The sequence below is a fragment of the Trematomus bernacchii genome, unplaced genomic scaffold, assembly GCF_902827165.1.
Source record: "Trematomus bernacchii unplaced genomic scaffold, fTreBer1.1, whole genome shotgun sequence".
Lineage (NCBI taxonomy): Eukaryota > Metazoa > Chordata > Actinopteri > Perciformes > Nototheniidae > Trematomus > Trematomus bernacchii.
This window is the reverse complement of record NW_022987342.1, coordinates 1,872,665-1,890,095: the sequence shown is the minus strand read 5'-3', so window position 1 is coordinate 1,890,095 and position 17,431 is coordinate 1,872,665. Positions and strand designations below refer to the sequence as shown.

General features: G+C 39.7%; 1 protein-coding gene across 1 annotated transcript in view; it reads left to right on the top strand.

The window, feature by feature from the left end:
- The window catches only part of dnah6 (dynein, axonemal, heavy chain 6), an 85,183-nt gene extending 73,144 nt beyond the window's left edge, over positions 1–12,039 (top strand). The window contains exons 67-78 of the mRNA XM_034128179.1: positions 690–778; positions 987–1,133; positions 1,265–1,403; positions 5,052–5,171; positions 5,301–5,422; positions 5,742–5,871; positions 6,153–6,280; positions 7,231–7,416; positions 8,005–8,077; positions 9,387–9,538; positions 10,148–10,370; positions 11,793–12,039. Of these exons, the coding sequence (XP_033984070.1) occupies positions 690–778; positions 987–1,133; positions 1,265–1,403; positions 5,052–5,171; positions 5,301–5,422; positions 5,742–5,871; positions 6,153–6,280; positions 7,231–7,416; positions 8,005–8,077; positions 9,387–9,538; positions 10,148–10,370; positions 11,793–11,896 (1,613 nt within the window). The 3' untranslated portion in view covers positions 11,897–12,039. The remainder of the gene's footprint in view (positions 1–689; positions 779–986; positions 1,134–1,264; positions 1,404–5,051; positions 5,172–5,300; positions 5,423–5,741; positions 5,872–6,152; positions 6,281–7,230; positions 7,417–8,004; positions 8,078–9,386; positions 9,539–10,147; positions 10,371–11,792) is intronic.
- Positions 12,040–17,431: the final 5,392 nt, after the last annotated feature.

Below are 17,431 nucleotides of genomic sequence, written 5' to 3'. Positions count from 1 at the left end.
TGGATGGTTTATGGGATAATGGACTCCTAGGCAGAGACATCCAAACAAACACCTCTTCCCATCCAACATAGGAGCAACACAAATCGACTGTATAGCTGTGTAGCCCCTTTTTTTGTTGTTGTGCCTCCTTTGGTCAGTTTGTGTCTTTTGTAGTCATTATGCATCTCTTATAGTTTGTCTTTCTATGGATATTTTTTTATTTAAAAGAGGACACATTTTTCCCAATTCTAGGCTAAAATAAAAAGAGTAGACTTACATATTATATAAAAAGGCATTAAAAGGTACAACTTATTAATAACAAAAACAATACTTTAAAAAGAAGCAATCATTTAAAGTGAACATATTATTTAAGTAGCTAGTAATGTTTACAAAATGTAAATACATAGAAAGAAAGAAAATAAATCCTAAACTGCACATGAGTAGTGTTACTAAAGAAAGTTGTATATCACAGGTAGTGTTATTGCACATCAGAGATATGACAGTCTGTGCATTATGGCTGAGAGCTCAAACCAAATAGCGTGAGAACAGAAAACAACAGTGATACACATGACTTACTTCCTGTTCTTTTTGTGTTTTTTTCCCTGGTTAACACATCATACTTTAGATAATAAGATACTTTAATGCATATTTTTCTGTGATGCCATTTTGTTTATGCCTGTGAATGACCATCTTTTCTGTTTCCTGTGCAGACACATCAATCGACGAGAACTTCCGTTTGTTTCTCAGTTCCATGCCGACCAAAGTATTTCCTGTTACAGTGCTTCAGAACTCTGTCAAGGTACACACAGAGACACACACCCACACACACACACACAATTTGTAACTCTTTAATCTCTTTAAACATGTTGAATTCATTTCCGATATACTATTGGCACTATAAGGAAGATGAAATTGACTCTGGCTAGGCATTGTCTGTGCAGAACTCCCCGTGTTCTTCTCAATAGCAGCCATTGAACACCTATGTTCCTAATTATCATTGTTGCTAGGTGACTAATGAGCCACCTAAAGGTCTCCGCGCCAACATGCGACGGGCCTTCACAGAGATCTCCAGCAATTTCTTTGAAGATAACGTTCTGGGACGCGAATGGAGGAAGATAATCTTTGGAATGTGCTTTTTCCACGCAATCATCCAGGTTACACACCAACTCACACATTCTTGATCATTTTTGTTTACTTTCTTGCATGCATGGCTTTTCTGAGGTCTGTTCCTGTCCCTCTATGTTATGACCTTATGTTTGTCTTGTTTTGCATGTGTGTGTCTTAGGAGAGGAAGAAGTTTGGTCCTCTGGGCTGGAACATCCGCTATGAGTTTAACGACAGTGACAGGGAGTGTGCACTGCTCAACCTCAGCCTCTACTGCAAAGAGGGCAAAATCCCTTGGGACGCTCTCATCTACATCACTGGTAGGGAGGCTCTCACACAGTGATAAGTGTGGGAAGGCTCGGTAACACTTTTCATTCACGATCGCGCAACATTGAGTAACTACCGATCATATTTTCCCTCTTTTAAACAACAAAGATGTTAAGAATACTTGTGTATGGATGCTCTTTGCTTAACTTAGCCACCGAAAAAAAGTCATCACACTCCAATATTCTACTCCCCTAAATAGAAAAGCACAAAACATGACTTATGCAACACTGCTGCTTCTTCATATCTATAGTGTTCACTACAGCAGCATTTTTGATTGGTCAGCAGCACCATTCAAAAGGAATTTTAAAGGTCACCTATCATGCAAAATCCACTTTTTCATGTCTTTTATACATAAACATGTGTCCCCTCTGTGTAAAGAGATTCTGAAAGTTTCAGGAAAAAAGATTTGCTCACTTTTTGTCCTGATCCATTTATATAAAAACCTGTCTGAAAATGAGCTGATCAGATTTTGGCCACTTTATGATGTCATAACGATGTTTTGGCTTGTGTAACCATTAGCCAATCACCAACCAAGGTAACAACCACCCACTTTATCACCGAGAATCAGCACTTTTGAAACAGGGCTGAAACAGAGGGGATTATGGGATGCTACAATGCATGATCTGTTTGGTGTTTCGAGCCAAACACTTCAGAGACATGTTTTGTATATATCTGAGACCTATAATGTATTGATGAAAAACAGTATGATAGGGGACCTTTAAAGCGCAACCTTGTGCAGAAGTTAAGGTCGAATTGTTTAAAATAGCAAACAAATCATAAATCCAGTGTAAAAACCATAGACTGTATATACAGTATAAGGTAAAAACAATCAATGTAGCCCCGCCCATTTTCCCAGTTGTATGTCTTAGTGCTGCCGGTTTAGAAATAACAGCATTGTAAACAATAGATTTTATTCAAGATTATTTAAAGCTACACTGCAGTATGGATTTACAGTACCACATCCATCCTCTCTTAGTGAATGGCAGGATTACATATGAGGACATTTATTTGATTTGCCGCTCAGACTGCAAACTAAAGCTCATGTCAACAGTTTATAATAACTCTTAATGGCAGAAGGGTAGACAAAGGTCCAAAGTGTTGACAATAATAAAAAACAACTTAGATGCCAAACTCAATTACCCTGTCTGCGTGCTATTTAGCTAGCCTGATTTGGCCCCCGGGCCTTGAGTTTGACACATGTGATCTATCTGTAAATCAAGCTAGCTAGCATCACTATTTATCCAGCTAACTTACCATAGCTACCAAGCTAACAAGCTAGTTAGTGAATGTTATTACATTATACGGCGCCCTATAGCCGGCGAAGCATAAAGTGAAAACTTCAAAGATTGTTGTTGACAGATTAGATTTGCTTAAAATAATCAATCGTATGATCAGTTTTTTCCCTTGATATTCAATACATTGCAGGTCTACCTAAATGCGTAAATCAATCATTTTCAAAAAGCACAAGTTCATATAATTGGTATTGCTCTAATCACAATTTTCTAATACATTGTAAAGTACAATGGGTTACATGAAACAGATGGTGTGGCTCTCAACAAGGCAGGGCGTGCAGATAAAAACTCTTCGTATCACTGAGGCCGGTGTGTGTGTTGTGTTGTCAGCGTGTGACACGGACCGCACACTGCTGTTTTGTCAACAACTAAAACACATTTTCAGCATAGAGTGAAACGTGGGAGGCAAAATGTTTGTTCATTTCACAAAGCGGGGCGGTTCTCTAACACAATGTCACTCTTTCCTGCAGCTGTTATCCCGTGTTTGTTCAACTCTCTCTCAGTGAACTTTCACTGCTCTCTGCTTCTTGGCTTTGTGTTTAAAATAACAAATGTTCCCATTCGCTGCAACTCTTGTCAAGCGCAGCAGATAAAGAAATCCTAATATTGTGGCTATGAGGTCCTTTAATATGAAATAGTTTGACTTCTTTACAGCATTTATCAAGGTATATGAGTGTTCGACCCATTTATACCAATGAGGGTAGACTAAATATTCAAAATACTTCACAGGGTAACAATTATGATTATTTTTATTCAACTAATTCAATATAAAGAGGACATATTATGCTCATTTTCAGGTTCATATTTGTATTAAGTGCTCTACAGCACCTCTTTTCACCCTCTGTCTGAAACCAGAGCCCAGTCTGCTCTGATTGGTTAGCAGACCGTCTCTGCTTTAACCCATAGAGATGTCCCTCCCTTTAGCCTATAATGTACAATGTGTTGGAACTCTAGCCAATAGAAGTGGGAGTTTCAGGCAGGGGGGGAGTGTGTGCGAGAGAAACTTTCTCTGGGTGAGCTCGGGTTTTTAGCGTTTGCCGACCATGACATTCACTTTAGTTTACTGAAAACAAATGTTTCTATTTTAATTATGTTTGATAATGCCTTTATAAAGATGACACTTTTTAATCCTGTGCCCACACTGTAGACACAAATTAAATGTACATGTAATTGAATTAGGATGATTGAATATATTCTGTCTTAGCCTTCCATAACAGACACATTTAATGTCATTAAGAAGAAGAGGGAGGGATCCCTTTCGTTCACAATACTCATCACATCGCTAAAGTTCATTTGTTTTCCTAATCTGGTTTTCAATTACACCTTCAAAAGATGATGTGCCGTCTCAGTGGAGCGCTGCATCAAATTCATCTCCCATTTCTGCTATCACGCGATATTAGTTTAATCCTTCATTCTAACAGTCCTCGTGTGCCACAGCTTCACACTCTTTGAGGGCAAGACTTTAAATTCAAACCATGCATGATAATGCTGTTCCTCTTTTAGAAGGACTAATTTCTCTCTTCTAGTGCAAAAATAAAGTCTCTGCTATATTTACCGCGCCTGCAGCTTACTAAAGGCTTCAGCAGAGATCTGTCTGATTATTCACCCCCTTCCTTACTGTCTTACATAACTGTCTTCACGGAAAGTGTTGGGTTGTAAGTGTTACATATCATTTCATGTTCCTCTTTAGTAATATTCACCCTCCAGCTATGGCTGTTCTTTCATATATCCTTTCCTTTTGTCTATATTTTCCATGTAGCAACACATGTGTTTGCTTCTCTGTGCTGTTCATTGTTATGGGAAAAGTCAAAGGGCTGTAGACACTCATCGACGATTCGTCTTTTGTTTTTGTCTTTTTCAAATATTCAAGATTCAAGGATTTTATTAACGTATGCACAAGAGCAGAATGGTAGTTTTAGAAAATGACATTTCAACCGGTATCCCCCCACCTCCACATCCTCCTGCCCTCTCTGTCTTGCCCTTACAGATACAGTATGTGACACAGTCAGATAATGAAGATAACTTTATTTGTGTAGCACTTTTCAAACATACTGTAGTTACAAGGAGCTTAACAGAATAAGATAAACCATGAATATGGTCTTTGTAGTATTTATTGGAATATTTCAAAACTAGCCTAAAGTATTGCCATCAGAGAGTTCCTGCTGCCCACTTAAGGCAACAATGAGTCTGTCATCCATTATTGATTTTAGTGATCCTACTGCAGTCTTTTGTGACACAGCATTGAGAGTAATGATAAGAAAATATCGTTTTGTGTTGTGTAAGATAAAAAAGAAAAAATGTAATGCAGACTAATAACAATGTTTTTTTTTTGTGTGTTTGTCTCCCAAGGTGAGATCACATATGGAGGCAGAGTGACGGATGCCTGGGACCAGCGCTGCCTCAGGACCATCCTGAAAGGCTTCTTTTCGCCTAAAACCCTGGGGTCTGGCTACTCCTACTCCCACTCAGGTATTTCATTTGAGAGGGATTAAGAGCACAACTGATAGAAACACATTACAATATAATGGTATTTAATATAGCAGGTGTATGCCCATAATACTTTCTTTGGATTAACAGTTTTTCTCACGTCTGTTTAAGGTATCTACTTTGCCCCGGAGAAAGATGAACTGGAGCAATATAAGAAATATATCGAGAGTCTTCCGATCATAGATGATCCCGAGGTCTTTGGCATGCATGAGAATGCCAACTTGGCCTTTCAGGTAAGACAACATAGCAGTATCTTACAGAAATATATATGTACGCAACTTTCTCTAAAGAGCAGATGTTGTAAACTAATTGTCATAATGTTTGCTTTTATTTTGTTTGTTTTTCAGATGCGTTATGTATTCCAATAACTCCTTTTAACTAGCAAATGTCATTATTTATTTGTCAAGTCTACTTTAAACTGGAGCTGCTCATACATTTTACAGCTGGTTGTAAAAACATTTCTTTCCGGAGAGCATGAGAGGGCAACTGTGAAATATCAATGAACGAGGGTGCTTCACTATGTGAGTGTTTATTATGTGTTTGCTTCCACAGCGCCAAGAAACCATGACTCTGATCAGCACCATATTGGATGTGAATCCTCGCTCATCAGCTTGCGCTGGGGCCAAAAGTAACGATGACATAGTCTGCGAGCTCGCTGAATCCATCTTAGCCAAGCTACCAGGTACATGCAAACACAAACATACACGTGTGTATCATGCATTTATGGGACATGAATACAGATAAAGAGAAGTGGGAGAAGAGAGGTGAAAGCCCCCAAAAGTCTAAGCCTATAGTTGCGCAACTATGGGCTGGTTCAGGGTAAGCCTGAGCCAGCCCTAACTAAGCTTTTATTGTTAAAAGGAAGAGAATGTGCATCATCATTACCTGAAAATATAACGCAGTGTTTTCCATCTGTGTTGTTGTGTTCTGTTTGTCTCCCTACTTTTCTACCTTTCTGTGCAGATCTTCTGGAAATGGACGAGGCGGTTGAAACTCTCTTTATCAAGGACGAAAACGGGCGCCTTAACTCCCTGACGACCGTGTTGGGCCAAGAGGTGGACCGATTCAACAACCTGCTGAGGGTGCTCAAGGTGACACACATGGCTAGCTCCCATAAACACACTCTATTATATATATATATATATATATAAACACACTGGCTACTTTATTGATTTTTTATCGTCTCTCTTCACCAGTACAACCTAGTGCAATTAATGCAACAGCTTTGCCCTACATTCTACCTACATTTACAAGGTTCTTTTTGTTTTGTTTTACAGTATATGAATGTAAATGTCAGTATCGAGTGGTCTTTAGTTAACATGTGTATCTGGGTCTGCATGAGTTATCCTCTCATCCCAACTGTCCAAAGAACCGATTCTAAATAAATAAGTGAATGATGTAAGGTTATGTCATATCTGTGACTACATAAAGAGATTATATTGGAAGACTGTGATTAAACGCTCAAAATTGTACACTCATATCCAGAAGTGTTACAGTAATTAGTTGTAGGGAACAGAATACTTGTCACTGTCTTGAATATGTACATTCAATGATATGTTTATAATCGAATGTACATATTTATCTTTTCATTTACATGAGAGAGGAAGAATATTAGAAAGAATGTTATGCAGTTCGTTACAACACTAACTCTGACCTCAGTGCTAATTGAATAACATCCATTAAGACAGTGTTGAAAAAACAGAACATAGTAGGCATTATAAAAGTACAGTAGTATAAATGTATAGAAAAGTATATAAGTTGTGCTGGCAGAACATTTTATAGAACTACATCGTACAGGTGAACATCACTAAGTGTATATTTTTTCGTCAAGGTTTATTTCCTGTCAGTTATTTATGCTAGCAAACATTGCTCGCGGAATTATATTTAGCGAAAAGTGATAAGGCGAAACAAAATCGAGAAAAACAATGTTCAGACAGCATGTATTAAACATTGGATATATCAGAAATAACTTTTTAAGAGATCCTATTTTCTTTTCTCTACCTCATTCTGATATACTGTACTTTTTTCTTTTTTCCCCCAGTTGTCCCTTGTGACTCTCAAGAAGGCCATCGCAGGTCTTGTGGTGATGTCAGAGGAGATGGACTGCATATACACAAGCTTCCTGAACAACCAGGTTCCCACCCACTGGGAAAACTCTGCCTACCCTTCCCTCAAACCCCTGGCCTCCTGGGTCAGGGACCTGACCCTCAGGACCGCTTTCATCCAGGTTTGGACAAGGAAATGTCATCCTAGGCACTGTCTTTTATTTAAATGCGTCATTTTTGACTGAAAGACAACAGAAAAGGAAGTTAATGAATAAGAGAGTAGCAAAAACATACAGAAATGTGCTAATAGACACATTTGGTGTATTTGTGTGTGTTTTTTGAAAACACTAATAACTCATGAACACTCTGCATTTATTATCCCCAAGGCATCTCTTTATGCCTCTTTCTTTCTCCCTCTGTACACCGTCTTTGAGCACTTGCTGCATCTCCCCAGGCTTAAACTGTTCTTTCGTGAGACTGGTCTGAACATGTGTTTGCACATCACTTAATCCTCCTCTCACACAAACACAAAGGGGACAACCGGCAGCGTTGCATTAGTGTATGAAGTGATGTGTATTCGCTGAGTCACACTGCACATGCTCACTACCTCTGAAGAGAGAATCCACCTCACTGCCAGTCTACTCTCGGGCCCCATAAGTAACAGGGTGCCTGTAATGCATCATGGCTTGTTAAACACTGACACAACACATTTAAAAGTTATTTAAAGATACATTTGAATTACCCTGCTCTCTTCTTCTCTCCTTTGCTAGATGTGGATCAATCAGGGTCAGCCCAAATCTTTCTGGATCTCAGGATTCTTCTTCCCTCAAGGCTTCCTTACTGGTAAAACACACCATAATGTCTATCATGTTTTCCCCTTAAGCCATAGAGGTAACTAAGCAGAAATTCAAAGCTGCTAAAATACATCAAACTCACTTTAAGGCCCTATGTCCTTTGGCTTTTATCCATCTATTTCGGCTACTTTATATTTGTTTGACGTTGTTTTTTCACAATGAATACCAACTGGAGGATTCTTGCGCCCACATTTTGTAGAAATGTGTTTCATTGCTCACAGCCGCCCGGCAGCCGTAGAGCAAAGAGGAAAGACACAGCAAAAAGAAACTGCTCCTCCATTTTTCTTCAGTAAGGGCACAAGGGTTTTTCTGTTGCGCTTTAAGTTCAAGTATTTTAAACTAAAAGGTCCCATGTCATGGCCATTTCTACTGATCATATCTCCATTGTTGAGGTCTACTAGAATAGATTTATATTGTGCAATTTTCCAAACTCACATTGGTTTCTCATACAGCATCTCTGTATAGTATGTGTATTCACCAGGTATTCACTCTCTGTCCTAAACGGCTTGTTGGAGCTCCTGCCCCCCCCTCCCTGTGAGCCCAGTGTGCTCTGATTGGTCGGGACGTTGCGAGGCTCGTTGCGAGGCTCGTTGCGAGGCTCGTTGCGAGGCTCGTTGCTGCTCGCCGCTGCTACGAGCTGCTGCGAGGAACGGACAGGTTTCCGGGTCGGCGATACAGCGAGAACAAGCTAAACTCATCCTGAGCACACAAACACTCACAGCCGAAGTAAAAACAATAAGTGTGGCTTGATATTGAGTAAGAAAAAGGTTTATAACGCTGTGAGAATGGGTCTGCGGAGAGCATTTCTCCACGATCCCAACTCGTCTATTACCAGCGTTCAGGGAGCTCTATGCAAGTCAATGGGGACTCCCTGTTAGTTAGCCAAGGGATCCTGGTGTGTGAGGTGCCCCGCCAATCCGGTCATTTGTTGTTGATTTGGGTGTTCACACGTCACTGTACCCAGGAAGCAAACAATGGGAAAATGAGAAATCTCCAACGAGGCGTTTTGGGGCAGCATAGACAGGTCTTTTCTGTGTTAGAGTTTTACTCGCTACAGGGTGTACTTTGAGGGGTTTTGACTCTGCACACCGTTTACATGCAGAAAAACCTTCATAACACACAAGGGGACGGGTAATAACCGCAAAAGCATGACATGGGCCCTTTAAAGCACTCGAAGCGGCCGCACAAAAACGTCAGAATGATCAGAATTGAAAACAATTGAAAAAAGTCACTGGTAACACAAAGTAACACAACAAAATAAAACAATAAGATGCTCTTTTCTGCCTGCTGGCCTGTAGGGGTACTTCAGAATCACGCCAGACACTACAATTTGCCCATTGATGAGCTCAACTTCCGCTTCAACATGGTGCCGGTGTTCCGAGACCAGGTGGCGGTCTCTGAGGCTCTACGGGATCTGCCCGAAGACACCAAACTGGACATGGATGATGAGGTACTGAAAAGGGAGGTTTTTGTTGGTTAGTAATATTTAAGAATTGTGATAAATTAACATTGTCCTAGTTGCGTATGGGATAAGGCACCAACCGGTGACTGCAGAATCTTTGTTTGGTGCCCTGTGGGGGAGCTTTGTTGCATGTAACCCCCCCATACTGCTGTCCCCATCTCCTAATGTGGTGGCTTTCTCACAAGGACATTGAAAAAATTAAGAGAAAGTTATTTTTAAAATGATGAAGTATTTGAATTATTCTTACTTTGAGGTTTCCGTGTTCAGCAACATTTTGCATTAACTTAAATTCACCCAAAAATGAAACAAACCTCATGGAAAGCTATAGAGGAGGGATCCTTCTACCAGGATGGACATAAGTGCTATACATGTTTTGTGTTTGGATTAAAAAAGATAATGAAATTACAAAAAAGACAATCCAAATAATAGAAATGATAATGTAGATGAATTCTTTTTTTAAATGCTTCATGGGAAATGTCAACAAGTTTTAAGCCTTCCTGAGGCACAAGAGGCAGCCATAAATGCAAAAAGAGGATTGCTAACTGAAAGTATGTTTCCTTGTTCACCACTACTCCATGTCTTGTGTCGATGCAACAGCTACCAGAGCCGCAGGACGGCGTGCTCGTGCACGGCATGTTTATGGATTCCAGTCGCTGGGACAATGACAACATGATGATCGAGGATGCGTTACCCCGGGTGATGAACGCCATGCTGCCCGTGGTGCACTTTGAGCCGCAGCAGAACTACGTGCCCGAGCCCGACCTCTACCAAGCTCCTCTGTACAAAACCTCCGCCAGAGCTGGGACTCTGTCCACCACAGGTACGCTCTGACATTATACCAAGTTTACATTTAGCTGATACATTTGCCACAGAATCAGAAGGCAGGGGTTTATTGATTTGCCCAAGGCCACTTTAGAATAGAATGATACCTTTATAATGACTCGCTTTTTATGATGGGGAGTGTTTGGTGTACAGAACAATAACTTACAACTTTAAAGTAAGTAAGTAAGTAAAACTTTATTTATATAGCACCCTTCACAACACAAATGTACAAAGTGCTTTACAGTATACAGTACACAATACACAATTCAAAGCACAACTATAATATGTAGAAAAAAGCATAAAACACAGCAAGTAAAAGATAGGATAAAACACCAATGAAAAACAGCTACAAACTCACCTCCTCTGACGCCCCAAAAGCCTGTCGGAAAAGGTGAGTCTTTAGCTGCCCCTTAAAAATCTCTACTGAGACAGAGGCTCTTCTGCGGGAGTTTATTCCAAAGCCTTGGAGCCACCGCCTCAAAGGCCCTCTTAGTATCAAATATGGTTAATTTGCATACATTACCAGAACAGCAATCTAAACATTGGATGAAGCCAGGCTAAAAAATTCTTGTTTTGTTGTATGTATTATCTCTTGGATTTACACACGGCATCTATTGCACGTCTGTCTGTCCTGGGAGAGGGATCCCTCCTCTGTTGCTCTCCCTGAAGTTTCTCCCATTTTCCCCTTTAAACTGTGGGGTTTCTCTCTGGAAGTTTTTCCGTGAGGGTCTAAGGACAGAGGGTGTCGTATTGTCGTACTGATATTCTGTACAAACTGTGAAGTCCACTGAGACAAATGTAACATTTGTGATATTGGGCTATATAAATAAACATTGATTGATTGATTGTTGAGATATTAGAGCTTCCTGTTGATAAGAAAAGGCTGCGAAGAGCCATTATCCATTAAATCCATTGTCGCTAGATTTTATCAAATAAAATATGATATAAATCAGGCTAGAAATGATCCATGAAACTTCGGATTATAAAAAGATTTACAACTGGAAAGTTTGGTTTCTTTACCAAAGTGGAGATTTTTGGCTCAGAGTATGAGGGGAAAAAAATATCTTTGTTGTATTCTTTACATGTTGCAAGACACTAAAGATGAACAAGCTAACACTGTTAACTAATATACAAATCCGTGGAACCTCGCCAGTTCATTCACTTACATACTGTAAGATGCAAATAAGGCAATATCTCATTCTAAATTCTGGATACATATATATCGTTTTATAACCACCTTCATGCATATTTTAGATGTTTTCTCAACAATAGTCTGAAAGAATACTTGTTATGGAAGCATAATAGCCCAAAATCGATTAGGGCATGAACAAAAAGGTTTTTCCCTGCAGTTTTGTGTCTTAAGCAATGTAATGATTTATCTTATTTGTTCCCATCACCCTTCATTTCTGTCTCCATCCAGGTCACTCGACCAATTTTGTTGTGACAGTAATGCTTCCCTCCAACCGACCCAGCGACTACTGGATATCAAAAGCCTCTGCTCTGCTGTGCCAGTTAGATGATTGAGTTTGTATGCAAGGACAAAAAGGAGTTGGAAATGTGACTGCATGGAACATACACTTCTAAGCACAACTTTGAATTAACGTTGATGCTTTTGTGGAATTATTTATAAAGATTGCTGAAAGTGCACTTACTTCTTACACAGTACAATAAACACATCTGCAATAGGATCTACCTGCTTCCTTTTGTACACTCTTGTGTGTCCATGCCATGGAGACTAATATCAGGTCATTTCAGCGGCAAATTCTTATTCTGCTGACACTTGATGACAGGGGGCAGTACATCCAGATCTGGGAAGATGCGTTCCTGTCTCCAGTCTCCCATACTAAAGAGCTCTTTCACGCTGTGAAGTGAGTGAATGGATTTGCTTACGGGAAAACACAGTACACATGTAACCTCCGGGAGCCAAATACGGAGGGATGGATGGAGAACACATACAGTTGATGGATGAAAGCAGGTTTTTTTTCCAGACACATGAATGTTTCTCAAAAAAACAGGGAATAGCTGGGAGGGATGTGTTGAGACAGGAGAAGGACTGATGATCATCTCATCATGATGAAATGTTTTCCGCCACAGCCCACACACACATCAGCTGCCTATTTGTGTCACTTAGGGCATGCAGTGCACACACATAAAATATGGCTCTTCAAATACATTAGGTACACCCACTGCAGTGCCGGGGCATCGTGCAGACGCACTCCATCTCTGTCTCCGCCAAACACGCCTTCCGCTCCGATGACGCCAAGAAGGGGTGGGTGTACATAAACACTATATTTAATAGCAACCTGTCAGCAGGAGCAGCACCAAAACAAATACAAATAGTAGCAGTGTTGGTACAGATGATAGACATTTGTATATAACAAAATCACATCTAATTTTGTAAGGGGCCCTATTATGCTTTTGGGGTTTTCCCTTTCGTGTCGTGTGTTATATGTTTTTGTGCATGTAAATGGTCTGCAAAGGCTACAAGTTCCTTCCAGAGGGAGTTTCTCTCCCAGATACACACATTAAAACATGGAGACATGTCACTGTACAGGCACAAAATGCAAATATGAACTTGAACATTTGCATTATAGGGTCCCCTAGCAAACAAAAAAAGTATAACTGCAATTTAGCTTCTGGTTTATCCTTGGTAAAGCATTATTCAGTATCTTTGTCAGCGCCTCACAGAGTATTTCAATGTTTTTCATTGTATTTTAATTGTTGTATTTTAAGATACAATGGTTGTTATCATGTAATGCTGTCTGACAACAACTCTCATTAAAACATAGTATCGTCTGTCATTTTCCTAGAACAAAAAGCATCCTCATTTCAAATAATGAACAAGAATTTTTTTGAATTACGCAGAGTTAGAATTAACTATTAAATATATCCATTGCATTTATTGAAAATGCATTACTGTTAATATAATTAGTGAGTCTTAGGCAGACTTCACACCACAGCAAATTCTTCATTATTCAAGGCAAATTGTGATTAATACATTATTTCACTTTTTCTGTTCTGCATTGATGGAAAAAATTATAGAAACCAATTTGTGTTGATTGTTCTGTCACTAAGTTAAAAATCTCAAATAGAAAAATGTTCACAGTATAGTATAATAATACTGTAATGCAGGAATCAGCATTAAACAGCAAAAAGAAGCAGCATTCAAAACATCTAAATCTATGTATGCAGTGGCAGTGAAGCAACTATGTTGTAATGCTCCTGACCTTTGGAGGATGTATTCATTAATATTATATTCAGCTGCCAAAATACAAATATAAACAATGTACTTAATTCATAAAATAGTATGCCATTAAATAGCTAAACGTAATGGCAGCCCACTGCTCCTAACACTAGGATGGATCACATGCAGAATGTACATTTCCCCTCTGTGGGACTATTAAGGGTATATCAATAAATAAGAAAATAAAAGCAATATGTAAAAATAATGATTATTCAATTCTATTTTACTTACTTACTTTACCTTTTGTATCAACTCCCCTTTATAATTAATTATTTATTAAGTGTTCACCTCAAATCATTTTTATTTTTCAATGTATTTATTTAGTTGGAATGCTGTTAACAGCATTCCAACTATCTGTTCTTCTACGCACGAAATTCTTTATTATTCCGCCGGAATTTTGCACCTCTTCTCCTCCCACATTGAATATCGCAGAAACTCCGTTCAAACATCAAAACGTTCAGCTCGGTCGGGAATCAATGGCTATTACTTTTTTCATTCATAACTTTCATAATTCCAGAGATATAGCCCATAATTCATCACATTTTTAACATTTTAACTTTAACATTGCGCAGCTCGTTAAGGCAGAGTGCGTGATGTCAGAGTTAGAGTGGAGGACAGTTTGAAACTGCCATAATTCCCAAACCCTACATTCCTGAGACATAATTTTTCATGACAAACGTAGGAAAACATCTCGTAGCTTGAAAAATGACAAATAATTAAGCAAAATAATTAAACAAAATGCCTCTTGAGGGCATGAAGTGACAAAAACTTTCAACATGCCTCCATTAAAGCCCATTGTAATTTCAGGCTGATATTTCCTCACAGCAGCAGCCGCACACCTTTAGTTAAACTGCCAAAAAGGCCACATTATTAACCCGAAAGTACACAAAAATTACACTTCAGATACTCAACTTCCTTGACATGCTTCACGTTTTGAAATTTCACAGATATCTGTTACGGTTCTTTGACAAAACGTTCACATGTAAGAGGTTTATCTCTCATTCAGAACAATGGAAACCTTTGATCTCTGCACACCTCGTTAGCTCAAATATAAACACCTGTGTCATGGAACACGATGACACAGGTGTTCGTGTTTGAGCTAACGACGTGGTCACTGGAGTTTAACAGACTGTCTGAGCCTATTCTTTTCTGTCTGATGGAGACTTCATACTGACTTCAACATGTTCCACCTATTTTATACATTATTGGTGACACACAGCTGTCGTCGTTAGCTCGAAAAAAATCACCTGTGTCATGGAACACGATGATGTCACATTGACAGGTTTGGTAACGATGCAGCCATCAACACATCTAAGCGTATTATGGGGTGTCATCAAATGCCGTTGCCATGGCGACAGACCACTCGCCATGAAGCACGATGTCGCTGTAAGTCCAATGGACACGGTCCGATTGTCCCCCAAACTTCGCTTGTATATCACCGGTCCAGCCCTCAACAGCTCTACGTCAATTATGGAGTTTGTTCAAATGCCGTTGCCATGGCAACACAATGCTCGCCATGAAACACGGTTTTCTCATAACTTCAGTGAAAATGCTCCAAACGGCCCAAAACTTCACAGGTTTGGTAGCGATGCAGCCATCAACGCATCTAAGTGTATTATGGGGTGTCATCAAATGCCGTTGCCATGGCGACAGACCACTCGCCATGAAACACGATGTCGCTGTAACTCCAATGGACACGGTCCAATCGTCCCCGAATCTTCACTTGTATATCACCGGTCCATGCCTCAACAGCTCTACGCCAAATCTGAGATCTCACCATGTGTCGTTTCCATGGAAACGCATCCCTCGCCTTAAAACACGATGTTGTCGTGATACCTACCAGACTTCAGATAATGGTTAATGGTCCGGCCCTCAACAGCTCTATGTCAATTATGGGGTGTCATCATATGCCGTTTCCATGGAAACGCATCCCTCGCCATGAAACACGATGTCGCTAGCAGTTACTGGAAGCCAGTGAAGGGAGCGGAGGAGCATGTCATCATCAGGACATGTCAGTTCGGAGGTGAACCCTTTCTATTATTAATACCACTTTCATACCCGGATGGTGAGAAAAACAGATTTTACTTGCTGCAGTAAGTTTCTGCCCTTGGATTGGGAAAGCACAGTGATGCAGTGTAATGTTTTAATTTTGTGCAAGTCAACTAGTGCATAGTGACTGCACAAATGACTTCACACATGCATGATTTTCTGTTTAATCCACAGCCACTGACCTCCTTTATTAAACTCCTTTCTCCTGATTTAATATTGTATGAGACAAATGACGCACTATGAAAAACTATGAATGTACTTTAGGCCATTTTGCTATTAGGTTAGGATTCATAATAAGGAGGCAGGGGGAGGAAAGGAGTAAAACAAGACTAAAGTATGGCACAGTCACTCTAAATGTTTGTGGTCTTCAGCTGATTTTGGTGATGTACAGTTTTTGAAGCTTTTGTTAGCTCCAGACCCTAGTGCAGGCATCATACCGAAAACCCATGTAAAATGAAACTTGACTTTGAGACAACGAAACAGGAAGTGCTAAAAATGACGACTCATTTCTAGATTTAATGCTATAGTTCATGTGAATTGTTTTTAGTTTATTTTGTATTTGTTTAGAAAATGTATTTACCTGTGAATGTGTTGATTAGGCCTCAGTCATGCATAAGGTCGCACCTGTTTGGCCCAGTCGGAACATATGCACAGTCCCCACCTGAAGACCAGATGGGGGGTGTGCCAATAATTCTACAAAGTGCCTTATACAGTGGATCTTACAGGAGGGGCAGGTGTGTGGTCTTTACGTTAACACAATGTCCAGGGAGATCTATTCCATCTGACCTGGCAGGAACGGTACCAAAAAAAACAGCTAACATTATTCACCAGGATTGCTTAACTCAAACCCCCACAACCCAGGTGGTTTGTTCCATCTCAGGACCAGAAGAAGGGAAGCTCTTCTGGGGCAGTCTGCAGGGAGGGCTGGACTGTGGGACAGCTCTGCATGTTGACAAATTAAAGGTTTGTGAATTTGTTTGCATGGTCTGATTAAAATTGAATTCCAGACACCAACAGTTGTCTGTCTATGCCCAGTGAAGCCTGAGATTAGATATGAACAAGTCATCACTCTTCTGAGCGTGCATGTGTGTTTGTGTGTGTGTGAGCTGCCAAACTGTCTTAACTAATATCAGTAAGGAGATTGGATGCCTCCTGACTTGGCTTACAGTATCTCAATCATTCGTTCCTGCTGGGAAATGAAGAAGGACTCGGCCCTTTCACATCTGGGCTCACGTTAAACGCATCAGCCCTGGGAGCAGAGAGGCTTACAATCTTAGTGCAGTAGTCTGAAGCTTGGCCTTAAACTTCATGGAACAGACACACATATACCATTTACAAATATTGTTCCCAAGATAGGAAACCACAATATTTTTCGATTTGGTGTATGAGATGTAAACATTCAAAAAGAATAAAAATTGTTCAATTAAATGTAAGGCAGTGTGAAATTGGGATATGTGACAGCTTGTCAATAAAAAATAAAAAGCAATAAAAAAACTGATCAAGTAGATAATAGGCTCAGTTGTTGGCACACTGTTATTTAAAATGTAGTGGTTAAATAGTTTGGCATTTGGGAATCATGCTTATTAGCTATCTTTGTGGCTTTTAGATTCATTCAGATCTGAAACTTTTACAGTAGAAAAATCAACATTTCCTGTTTTATTGTTTTTTTTGTAAGATGTAAAATGTCACTTTTCATTGTATGCTAAGAATAAAACATGCTGTTACCAGGCACATGAGATAAAAAGCTGACGTTACCACTGTCTAGT